Genomic DNA, 13,438 nt, shown 5'->3' with positions numbered 1-13,438 from the left:
ACTGAATAAAGTGATAAGGGAAAGAGACCATAATCAATGCACATAACAAGGTCAAAGACTTGACTGGAACTCACGGAAAGAATATCATACTCTCCAGCTTCCGAAAACTTCTTGGATGAAACCAGGCCAGTTTTGGGCTCGATGAAGAACCTGCCCTGCTCGTTGCCCTCCTCGATGCTGTAGGAGATTTCGGCATTGGGGCCTTGGTCTTTATCTGTAGCTATGACCCGGTATATAGGCTCGCGCTTGGCGTTGCGCTCCCGTTCCGGTTTTTCCCGCTCTGGGAGTCTGATTTTGTAGAACTTTTGCAGGAACTGAGGCTTGTTGTCATTTTCGTCAAGGATTTTCACAATTACTCTTGCCACGGTGGATTTGGGGGGACTGCCATTGTCTGTCACGGTAACCTGTTTATTGAAGGTAACGAACAGATCAACAAATGTCTTTAAAATACACTCTATGAAAAGTGAATGTCTTCTGATATGATGATCGGCATCTGCAGAAACACACAGCTCTGTGACACAGACCACCTGCTCTCACGGTGACAACAGCCCTGCCATGGGGGCAAGATGACCTCTCTTCTATTCAGACAGAAACTCAGGGAGGGCCAAGGGCCAAGGAAGGACGACTGGCTGTGAGCCCTAACCCTGCCTTACCAGGCCACCTCTCGCCCTCATGCCATCATTCCCGTACTGTGAACGTCACCAAAACGTCAAGCCATGGAAAAGTTACTATTTTTTAAGCCAAGGAAGAGAGATGCATGAAGATTTCATTTTAAATATCTAAAGAGTCCCCTTAAAAAAAAAAACAAAAAAAAAAACACTCTATATACTTAAAAGAAAAGCTCCACAGAGTACATTAAAAAAAAAAAAAAAACTATCACTTTAAAGCTTCATCAATAAAATAAGCTGAATCATAAATTTAAGATATATGGTAAGCAGCGTGGCTGGTATGGCTCAGTAGATTGAGTGCCGATCGGCAACGTGAACGGTCGCAGGTTTGATTCCTGGGCAGGGCACATACCTGGGTTGCAGGTAGATTAAAAGTAATGACGTTCGTAATATAGTTTTTCTCCCCTCACCCACAACCTCTGAAATTAATTAACGAAATGCTTAGCACTCAAGGAGATGGAAGATCCCCGTGGAACTAGTTTCTACTGAAGCTTGGCAGGTGATTTATAAAGGTGTGACTGTATCCTGACAGAACTTGTCAAGAGTATTTAAATAAAGTAGTTGCTTTGTTTCAAGTACACAATTTACCTTCGCAAATTCTCAAAACAAAACAAGATAAAAATTGCTATTGTAATTTTAACACCTCAAAGTATATCCTTTTGATCAGTTTTCATATGCTATCTGAGGGGAAAAGAAAAATGAAAGAGAAACACAACCAAGCACTACTCTTTGTAGTACTCATCGTCAAATTGTTCCTAGGCGTGGAGGTAACAAGCAAGGCCAGGAACGCAGTTTTTAACGTGCGATGGAAAAAAGGTCCTTCATTAGACTGTCAAATTAGTCCCTGCACGGGGCCTTGGTGCATGTACCACACAGAAGGATTACAGAAGAACGCACAAGATATGAAAACACACTATTATGGTATCTTATTTCCCATCAACATCTTTAGCGGTATCTTCAGGGTGAAGTATCCTCGGCCTGTTCCCATGCAGCCCTGGCAGTCACTGAGACAAGGGGGCTCTGAAGTGACACCCACGACTGCCTGGGGGCGGGGACAGGAGCAGGGTGCCAGTGTGGGGCCTGCCGCTCTGCGAACCTGCCACCTGTTCGTCTTCTTCAGGAACCGTATCTGCCCCGCTGTCAATCACACTAGCGACTGAATACAAATGGAACACTGCTCGCTCGCTCTCTCTCTCTCTCTCACACACACACACACACACACACAGACACACACAGACACACACAATTCAAGAGAACTATACAACCCATGACTAAACAGTTAGGAGGTAAATCATGGAGAAATTACTAACTGTAATTGTGGCTGTGAAATCACCTTTTCTAGCCAGGATATTCACACACACACACACACACACACACACAATATATGTGTGTGTGTGTGTATAGTGAGAGCTATAAAATGAAATATTTTACTGAAAAGGGAGAAAATTTTGACTAACCGTGAAATGAAATTTCGCAAGAGGCACTATGAACAGCAATAATATAAAAAGAGGGACTTAAAAAAAAACCCCACAGTGCGGAATGTTTTTAATGACGCACACTGACGAGAATGTAAGAGTTGTGCAGAAAATCCACAGTCAAAGAAAAGCCCTGGGTCTTCTCCAGGTCTGGCCTCTAACGTGTGACAGAGGAACGGTAACAGAGGTGACAGGTCTGTTCTGCTCAGGCTCCCCTCCCAGGGCTGCCCTCTCTCGGCCTCGCCGTGGTTCCAGGGCAACAGCACAGTGCATGCCACCTCCTTCCTCCAAATGACTGCGGTCTCTGTCCCCGCAGCGTAATTACTATCCCCGAGGAACAGAGCAGGCAGCGCAGGACAAGCGGTGTTTCCCGCGAGCACGAGATGCCTCCTCAGAAGAGGACCTCTTAGAAAAGTGCGTCAGACATTCCATCTACCTTTATTTTAGAAATTTCTTTAAAGCATAAGCTTTATATAATTCAGTTTAAAATGCATGAACAATTCATTGGTTAACGCAAAAAAAAAGTGGAAACGAGCTAACTAGTTTCAAAAGTTGAGTTAGATCTATTCACACAAATATATCTTAAAAGAATAATATCGAGGAAAAGATGAGGAAGGCATAAAAATCACTTATGTAAATGAAAATAAAATTCAAATAACTGCTTTCAGTTTTGTTCACTCTGTGAGTCAGTATGGACGAAGGACAAAAATCAGAATGGGACTTAGGACAGTGGTCTTGTACTCTGGGGACAGAAAGGGATGTAAAGGGGACATAAAATACATTCACAATGTGTTGGTTTTCTTTTTATTAATGACAGGAAGCTAACATAACAAAATATTAACAGCCATGAATACTAGTTAATGTCAACAAGATTGCTCTTTCCCATGATATTTACAAGTGTATTTGCAAAACCACTAAAAACAAAGAAATGCTTACCTCTAGTATGTGTTCGTCCTGCTGCTCTCGATCCAGTTTCCTTGACGTCGTTGTGATGAGACCTATAAAAGGACGACAGCTCATGAATCCTTACGACAAAATGACCCATCGCCTCACAGAACCGCACCTGTGTGTAAAAGCCTGAGCAACTCTCTCATTCACTCTCCAAAGAAAAAATAAAATGATTAATACAAGAACAGTTAATTCTTTTATTCTGTTTGACATACTTTATAACACTCGCATGTTAACAATCCTTAGGCACAACAGATCCGTGACCGAAGTCTTAAGAAAGTGGAAAACTCATATCAGTTCCATTATTTTTGTTTAGTAGTTTCAATATGCATTTTGTCAGAAAAGATTTTTAGAACATGCGATGAAATTATTCAGGCTTTCAACCTCACTCCTATCTCCTTTAAGCGCTGCAGATGATTAAGAACTGACGGAAGTAACATCTATAACTAGTGAAAAGGACCATTAGAAAACATAATGTTAACTATGCTTCATTACCTCTGAATCATCTACTCTCAAAAATGAAGAACTGCGATAAAAGGAAATGTTACTTCCCAGGTAATGTTTCTCAAATAACAATCACTGATTTTCCAAAAGAGGAAGAAAATAAATGAGCCTCAAAGTAACCCCTTTATTTCTTTGATTTTTCTATCCAACTACACTATCAAATTTCTGTCTCTCTCCAAGACTACGTTAACTATCTGCTAAATTGTCAACATATGTTGGAACCTAGAAGACCATTAAAATTGATTAAATATATTTTTGTACTTAAAAAAAGAAAATACGAGCAGACTAAATGCCCCCACCACTAACACGTCCTCCACAGCCCGTGCTGCGACCACGGGCAGGTGCGGGCTGAGTGCCTCTAACATCCCGTCAGGCCCAGCCCCCTGTGGCATTCCAGGGCTCACCTTTTCCTGCTCAGCTTGCTGCGGTTTTCCCAGCAAGGAAATACTTCAAACGGTTCATATTTAAGAACAGACTTTATTACTCTAATTGATTTTCTCTATTATCCTAACTTCACAAAACCACCCATGAAAGGTTCTTTAAAATGTTTCTCTACATTTGTAAATGAAAGGTTTTCATGTGATTTGAAGTCTTTTCTTAAATAGTCACTAAGAACCTAATTCAACATCACCTTCCACACACTTCAATGAAGCCACGCACTCTTTTTAATAAGAACAACAAAAGACTATTGTGTAAATTGGAATCTGAGGTTTGTCCCACAACATTCCTATAGATTAAGAGGTCCAAGGAAAATGCTCTACAACGGCTAACCATGTCAAAATGCTGCTTTGGCACAAGCTTGATTTCCATTAGTTAAAACCCTTTTAAAGTTCATTTCTATTTTTTCCTACCCAAAGTGTACCACACGCCTCCAGTCTGTCGTTTTAAGTAGTTCCGGAACGACAGGATATAACCACGATGGTCCCACCTAACTGTGCTAAGGTGCCCGTCAAAAAGTTCTTATTGATGGCACCTTCCCAAGCGGCTACAGCTTGCCATGCATGTTCTCAGCAAAATAATACGCCGCTTCTGTAGAGGGTAATCATTCTGCACGAATATCCGTTGGCAATACATTTCCACAGCAAGTAATATCTGTTAGCAAATAAAATTTCCCACTTCCCAGTTCACTTACATGCAGCACACCAGACTGCTAATCAGGTGTACCTACGTCCATGCTACTGACTTGAAGGGCGCAGAAAGCAGACCTGACCACCTCCTAGGTTTGGAATTAGCTGTGTGTTCTCTACGCTTCAAATGAACTCTCCTCTGAACACAAATGGAACCTAAATTCCGTCCAAATGCAGTACGCATTCCCCTGTTCCTTTGTCATCTGCTTCAGCTTAGCTACTCCTATCCGCTCCTTCAGCTCTCAGCTTACACATCATTTCTGAGGCTTCCCCAACAGGCCGAGCTGGGGGTCCCACAGCTCGGCTCTCCAAGCTCCTCTATTTCCTCTACTGCATCACCCCACACTACCATGGTCTCTCATCTCAATGTCTTCTTCTGTGGACTGCAGAGCCCATGAGAGCAGGGGCTTTGTCTTTCATGCCTCTCTTGGTGACACTGTTGTATCTCCGTTACCCCCCAAAATGTTTCAGGGTGTGAGCACATGCATGTCTTAAAATTATAAAAGAGCAGAATTTAAAATACGTTTTAGAGTAAGAGAGATGCATAAACTACACTGACCTTGGAAATGATACATATTTATAGCTCACATATACATGAGCTAAAAGACAACCATTTAACACGTATTGACAGGCAAGGTGTGGCAGGCACTGTGACAGGCAGACTAGGTGACCGTGGCGTCCGGCGGACATTTAGAGACACAGACATGAAGTGCAGGGGAGCAGTGCGAGGCAAACAAATGAACTTGGGCTATTTCACAAGTATAGAAGAGAGTATGAGGAACCTAGAAAGAGACAGACCTACTGAAAAACAAAGCAACTGGCGGGCCAGTCTTACTCATGTAAAGAACATCAACATTTAGAAGGCCGCTAAGAAGCCTATGCAGCCACAGCTGGGACAGAACCATGTGTCCCAGAAGCCAGGGGCAGAGAGAGTTAAGGAGGAAACCCCTCCTCCAAGTTCTTAGAGGAGGCAGAAAGTAGACTAGCAAAGGTATTTCTTGCCCAAAGAGGAGACAGTTGAGCCCGCTAACAGAGCAGATGCGTGAGTGACGCAAACATGAGATGAGAGAGGATCTAGACCCGGGCTGACGCACAGCAGCCATGGGCCTCAGGTGGCCGCTGGCATTTAAATGTCACATGAGATAGTTCACACACATGCAGGACAGTTCAGACTGACACAGAGTCCTTTCTAGGTTCACACCCTCCTACCAAAAGGAATCCCATCAGTGTCACCGGGCTTTCTTTGCCCTGATGCCATCCCCAGGGACAGGCTGTGGTCAACACCAAAGAAAGTGGGAAATCAGTGCTTCTTGGGTTTCATACAAAGTCAACCCTGAAAAGAGGGCGAACTTTTCTAAGGAAGCAGGAAAACACTAGGCAAACCGTGGGTGCTCTTCAGAGGTACACGGGACCTTAAGCAACCTACCGCACTGGGCGCTCAATGGCAGGAAAAGCCACCTAAATATCCCATGCTCCAGCCACATCACGTTAGCTGCAGAATTCAACAGTCATTCCCTCTTATTTTCCCCTCTGGAATCCCACTAATCCTCCCTCCTTGCCTCTGTGATAAACAACTATTTCAAAAACGAACCCAGTATAAGCCTTTTCTATGTACCTGGTACATGTTATTAACCTTGTAGGTATTAAATAGCTAAAAAAGGGCATCTTTTTCTTCCATTTTAAACATCTGTGCTCATCTGTAATGTTTATTACTAAATCCCAGCCAAAGGCTTATATTTCACAGAAACAGTACAGTGTTTCCAAACTGCAGAGGAACCTTGAAGTTGCTCAGGTGTCTGAGCCAAAGAAAAATTCAATTGTTCCAAAGTCACCAGGAAGTCATTGTCAAAGCCAGGATTAGAGTTTAGTTTTCCTGAGGCCCAGATGAGAGGTTTTCTGTTGTTTTTTTCCCTCCCCATCACACCACACTGCACAATATATTGCATTATGGTATTTGAACACTCCATAAACTGCGAACTGTGGCTTATGCAAAATTTAAGGGGGAAAAAATGGCAAGTTAATTATTATTCATTTAACAGGTCCAAAAACGCAAGTTAGAAATTAAAATAGTGTTGGTTAAAGCAGGAAAATGCACACGCAAGTGCTGGCATTTGTTTTATCCTTCTTTTCTGTGAAGCACTGTTACATTAAAATTAGAGGTAGAAATAGAAAATTTTCTTTCCTTGGCCTAGAAAAACATCCCATTCTCTAGACCAACATTATTATAAAAGCAGGTGGGCTGAGAGAATAGATACCATATCTTCTCACCAATTAACAGTTTACATTTAGCCCATAAAGGTATGTAAAACTAAGAAACCAAACTTCCTATACTCTTTAAACATCATTAAAAAACTATGCATAGCCTTTCTATGCTGCTTTAGAGAAGAGTTCATTTAAGAAAAGAGAATGTTAGATTAATTGTAACTGTTTCGCTAGAAAATTTTATTTTTTGACATTTCTTACAAATCAATACCAAAAACCATCTCCAAACTGCTCAAAGTTTAAGAGGTCAAACAGATTTCATGACGCAGAATTCACATACAAGCACTAAAGCATTAGTAGGTAAAGATAATGGGAGACAGTCCCCATAGGTGAAGCTACCTTAAAGTATTCATTCAGCTACTTTGTTCTGTGCACTAAGAACGCAGATGATTAAGACCGAGACTCGTTTCCAGTGTTTAAGAAACAAAGATGAAGGGTGGAAGGCAAAGGCTATGTTCGAGAAACAATAAGACAGCCTAGAGTACAGGCTACCTACAAAAAACAGAGAAAAGCAAGCAAGGGCTCCTGCTGAGGGCTCTGTATTCCAAGTCACTTTGAACTTGGGTGAGAAGATGTGTGGTCTAGTCAGCCCTGTTGTTCCCATAGATACCCAACCAACTACCCAATATGCAAGTGAGGCCATGCAGGACCATACGGCCTCAAGCCAACCAGCCAAGTGACCACCTGCAAGAGAGGTCAGCCAAGCCTGGACAAAACCAGAACTGCCTGGCAGAAGCCCTGACTAAATGGTGGTGGTTGTTTTAAGCCACCGAGTTTTGGGGGTTTCTACTCTTCTACATTTAACCCCTACTTTAGCAGGGATTCCTACCAGGACATTTTATATGCTTTAAGAATCAGCAACAATTACAATAAAACAATTATAATATCTTAGGTGAATAGATTAGAAAGCTTAACATTGCTCAAGCAACTTTTACACAAAGCATATTACAAAAATCAAAATGGTAATATAATATATATGTGTGTATGTATGTATGTATGTGTGTGTGTGTATATATATATGTGACATGTAATATGTGTTCACACCTTATGAACGGTTAAACCCAAAATTACTACCTGTGGTTACTCCTGGGGAATAACAGGGGGGCCAAAGGAAGATAAGAAAAGAGAAAAAGGCACTTTCATGTTTTACTCTATATACTTCTTTATTGTGGTAATGTTTGACTTTTAACAAGTTTAAAGAAATTCAAACATTAAAATATTTTTAAGGTTAGAGTGAAATAGAGAAATGTTATTTCTTGAAGATTAATCTTAGGTTGGAAAAAAATTTTAAACCCTCAAATATTAGGTCATGTTTATAAAAAATTAACACTTCTTAGAAATATTACAGTGGCAATGTTTTACAATGTTTTCTAATGTTTTTGAAACAAAAATTTAATGAAATGTATCACACATTCTAAAATGCCCTCTTACTGGAAAAGTAAGTTTGCTAGAGCCAGACAGTCTTAAAATCTTCTAGCCCAAATCCTACACTTTGAAAACAAGGAAATGAGGTTCAGGAATATTAAATTAATTCCTGGAAGTCAGAGTTAGCAGCAGAGTTGGAGCCAGAGTTGAGTTCTTACCAAAGAAAACTTTTAGTTTCTCTGTCACTCCAGGCAATGCAACCAGAGGGATGTGTCAGAAGCAGAAGAAATGATGGTTGAACCCACTTCCTCCCCCCCCACCCCCAAATCAGAATCCCAGTTCAGGAAGACCCACCTAGTCCAATTCCACAGAGATTTCCAGGTGATTTGGTGATCCATCCCACGCCAAACGTTTTGGGCCAAGAGCTTAAAGATGTTGAAAAAATTCCATGCCCTCTTATGGAAACAGTTTCCTAAACACAGAATTCTTTTCAGTCCCTTTCATTACCACCACTGGCCACATTCAGGAACAAAGTATCTCAAAATACCATTTGAGATAGAGAGAACTGTGATAGGACTATGGACGTATGAGAGATAGTGCGTAAGAACCAGAAAGAGCATCGCAGAAATTACTTGGAAGAAATGGCCAGGACAGCCTACAGGAAGATGTCCACTGCTCATAAGTTACCTAACAAAGTCTAAACCATCTCCCAGAACCTTCCTAACAAATCTACAACGGCTGACCCACATCATCAAAGCCGGTTAAAATGTAAACTAAATGAAATGTAGCCTTTCCAAGATAAAAGGAAATAACAAACTTAATGGCTGTGTCACTGATCACTGAACAGCATATTTCTCTTCCTTCTGGAAACAGTTGTTTGTACGTTGAATGGTGGCCTTGTGGCCTTGTCCAAAAGATATGCCCAACCAACCTATAACCTGTGACTATGATATTATTTAGAAAAATAGTCTTGTCAGACATCATCAAGTAGGTGCTTGCGATTGTCCTAATTCTACGGTAGGTTCTAAATTCAGTAAGTGTTGTCTAAAGAGAGTAGAAGAAAAGGATGTAGTCAAGACACAGGGGAAAAGGCCAAGTGAAGACGAGGGCAGAGACAAATGATGCTGCCCCAAGCCAAGGAATGCTGGGAGCCACCAGAAGTTGGAAGAGGCAAAGAAGGATTGTCCCCTAGAGACTTCAGAGGACACCTGGCCTTGCCAACACCTTGGCTTCAGACTTCTGGCTGCCAGAACTATTAGAGAATAGATTTCTGTTGTTTTAAGCCCTCCAGCTTGTGGCATTTTGCAGTAGCCTTCAAAATTTAATACACCTTTTTATTTGAATATCAAACAGCAGTAATGAAAGAATACCAAAAAACAAAACAAAACAAAACAAAAAATGAGAGAAGTAAGAAAAACAAACAATTCTATAATCCAGAGATAATCACCCATATGGTTTTCTGTATTGTATTAATATTATTGTCTTCATTTGGCATGTTTTATAACTTTATAGGGTATTATTCTATACACAAGACAATTAAAAGGCAGAGGATTAAAAATAAAGTCTCAGGCCCAAAGATGACTTTTGGTAGGAATGTGCCAAATGTTTGAAGTAATCCAAGTTAATTGTATGCTTCCCCTCAAAAGGAAGGGAAGTGGAAGCAGGCTGCCTCAGCTTGGGGATGGCGGAGGTGGGGGGCTCCTGAACATCTCTGGCTGAGAACCCCAAAGAAGCTAAATGTTATTCTTTTTAAAAAATTAATACATAAAGCATGCCACAATTATACATCAGTTGTATCACTGAATATATTATTATTTATCCTATTCTTTCCTTCCCCAAAGTAGAATAGTGAAATAAAAATTGCCTAAATATTTTTCAGTAACCCCATAACAGTAATTATAAATCCTAGCTTAATGCCTATAAAATACAAGTCCTAATTACAAAGTTGTAATAGGAAAATAGAAAAGACCCTTTTATGCTCTGAATAAACCAAAACAATTTCTCTCTGTTTTTGTAAGAATTCAAGCAATGTGGGCCCCCAAGGTACAATAAGATTTTTTTTTTTTTAAGTTTTCAAAAATACTTTACCCAATAAAAAATATTCTCTTTAGTCAAAAAATTTACCTGTGCTTGCCCTACATTTGCCCAAACACTCCTTTCCACCTTAGCCATCGTGACCCCTTCTTCTTATTATTGATGGCTAAGAAACAACAATAAAATGCTTACTGCCAGGAAAAAAAACATCAACTCTAAAATAAATATAAAATATATGAGAGGTTAGAAGTTATATATTTTTAAATGTTCACAGTAACTACTGAAATAGAACAAGCCTTGAGTTAGTTGAGCTATCAACAACTAGAGAGACTAATGAATGGGGAGTGAAGGAGGCAATACAATTGATAACCGTTCTAATTTTTAAAATAAATTATGAAAGAAAACAAAGCCCAGGGAGGCGGGGAAGCAGGAGACAGTGATGACAGATTCCACGGAGCACACGACTGCCCCTCTGCCCACACTTCGCTGCCACATGGGACGTGCTAGTCTACAGATCTCTACCCAACCAGCTTTAATAAAGTAAAAATGCTCTCAGAACAGGGCTGTGCACTGCACTTCGCAAAGATCACAGCGGAAGTCCTGGGGTCTGGTCAGTAGCTGGATGGAGGGCACCGCAGGCCGGAGGAGGGACAGAAACGAAACCAAGCAAGGCGTTTTCCTGTTCACACTTCTTAAACCTTCTCTTCGAACAGGTGAAATGGACATCGTATCAATTTTGCTGATTTTTAAAATCAGCATTAGCCCGCGGGGAAGTACTAAGCAGCAACCACACGCTCAGTATCCAGTCTGGTTCTACGGTGGCTGCAGTAAGTGACCACGGGGTGGTCCCGGCCCTCAGGGACCTGAGCCTGGATGGCACCCCCACCAAACACAGGCAAGACCAGCACCCACACTGAAAATACAGGTAGAGCAGACCTGCAAAGACAGGCAGGGAGGCTGGGCACTGCTGCCCATCCCCCATTCTAGAAGCACAGATTGCCTTGCGGGACCGAAGGGAACGTTCTGTTTCTCCTGTGGCCATTGCTCGGCCTCCACCCCACTGGAGCTTCAGACCGTGAGCTCAGAGACACGACACAGCATCGCGCTGTCTTTATTTAGGCACGGCTGTAAGGTTGCATCTGAGCACAGCCTGCCTGGAGCTCCCCTAGCAGCTGCAGCCGTGTGAGCGGCTACTGTCTGTCACTGCGGTCCTGGTGCCGAGTGGATTAGGCTTGGAGCCAGAAATGGAATTCTAGTCACAAACTGTCCAGTCTGGAGAGGAGCTGGGATCTCATGTAGTTCAGACTTTCAGAGTCCCGTAGAAAACCCCAATAAAATAGATCAAATGGCTGAAGTCACACAGGTAGTGGCTGAACAGGAATTTATACTCAGACTTCTCTTCTGGTTTTAATTCTATCTTAATAGCTGTTTCTTGTTGGAAGCTGATGGCATTGAAACCTAAGATAAATGTAAGATCAAAAGACAAATATGATATATTGCAAAGTGCTTTCATCATCCCTATAAATGTCAGATATACCAGAGATAGAGAGGGGAGGGGACGCAACCCATTTTTAAGGTTCATCCTATGTTGACAAAAGAAATAAGAAAAGAAAGAAAGAAAAAAGAAGGAAAGGAAAGGAAAAGGCTAACTGCACTTAAATAAAAAATATTAAACTGGTCCTTAAAATAATTTTAGGAAATAATATTGAGCAACATGTTTAAAAAAACAACACCGAATACCCCTTGGGTCCTATGAATTCAATGTTAACAGATTTTAGGGGAAAAGTCTATCATCGTTTCAACATGTGTAGGAAACGCACTGGATAAAATTTCACTTTTAGGATAACACACTTTACTATAAAATTTCAAAGCAGAAAAGCAGGTCAACAAAATCTATAATTCTTCCTTATAATATTTGCAGGTCTTTGGAAAAGAGGCTACAAATAGGTACATTTATTTTTTTTAAAAATGAATTCCTGCCATTGTGAAGTGACTGGTCTCCGCTTCCTTCCTTTGTAGCTACCGAATGTTACCGGAAACCCCTGGAAGTTGTTTGCAGCTGTAACGACTTCCTATTGCACTTCGTTCAGCCGCTGTTACAGCCACAATAAACTGCTATTTACTTGGAGAAAAAAAATTAGTTATAATGTGATACTGGACTAGAACATGGATGAGTACGTCCATTAGCTACTAGAGCATTTTATGGCTTTGCACGCTTTAGGAATTACTACCTATAGACTATATACATGCGAGTATAGATCACCACCTCAATCTGCAGTCAAATAATATTTTTTATACTGAACATAAAATACTTCTATATTCAATACGCTACGCTACATGTAAACAAATAAACTAAAAACAGGCACTGTATTAAGTCCTCTACAAAGCATAAGAAGCTAGAACTTAGTAATTTCAGCATCACTATCTCAACTGAGAATAAAGGAATGGAAAAAATGCAGAAAATGGTAAAGATCTGGTTAGTATACACAGGCAGCCAACGGTGAAAGGTAGAGTATTCTTAAGAGGATACATCAGCACAAGGAAGTGTGAAAAATCTCAAAATTTGGAGATATTTTATCTCCTAATGAGAAATAGTTACTTCTCACAGTAGAAGAAATCTAACAGTCTTTCATCAACTTGCTTACTCTGCTCTGAGATTTTAACTTTGAAAACAAATATTCTAGCTATTATTCTTTAAAGAATAATTTTAATACACTGGAGAAGCAAACTGTGTATCATCTTTTCTAAATACTCACTCCTGAAAACATGGGAAATTTTTCCACTTTTACTTCAGGAATATTAAATGGTCCAGCCTTCAGAAATAAGTCAACAATTTAATCCAACTGGTAACTACATCAATTGATCAAGAATCAGGGAACGAACTGGCAACCTGTTTTTGTGTGGCTGGCCAGCTGAGAACGGCTGGAAAAAACATCAAAAGAAGAAGAATGTGTTGTGACACATGAACACATAAAGGGCGTGAAATTCAAATTTCAGTGTCGAAAAATAAAATTTTACTGGAACACGGCCACGCTTGTTCATTTCCATATTGTCC

General features: G+C 40.7%; 1 protein-coding gene across 2 annotated transcripts in view; it reads right to left on the bottom strand.

Annotated features, from left to right (window-relative positions):
• Positions 1–13,438, bottom strand: part of FAT1 (FAT atypical cadherin 1) — a 104,123-nt gene that overhangs the window by 46,194 nt on the left and 44,491 nt on the right. For both annotated transcript variants that reach the window (XM_090258900.1, XM_090258901.1), the window contains exons 3-4: positions 3,080–3,141; positions 75–404 (exon numbers count right to left, since the gene is read on the bottom strand). In XM_090258900.1, coding sequence (XP_090115026.1) covers positions 75–404; positions 3,080–3,141 — 392 coding nt within the window. The remainder of the gene's footprint in view (positions 1–74; positions 405–3,079; positions 3,142–13,438) is intronic.

Source organism: Furipterus horrens, unplaced genomic scaffold (assembly GCF_987537825.1).
Source record: "Furipterus horrens unplaced genomic scaffold, mFurHor1.1.pri manual_scaffold_12, whole genome shotgun sequence".
Classification (NCBI taxonomy): Eukaryota; Metazoa; Chordata; class Mammalia; order Chiroptera; family Furipteridae; genus Furipterus; species Furipterus horrens.
The sequence above is the reverse complement of the archived record's forward strand: the minus strand, read 5'-3'. Positions and strand labels throughout refer to the sequence as shown.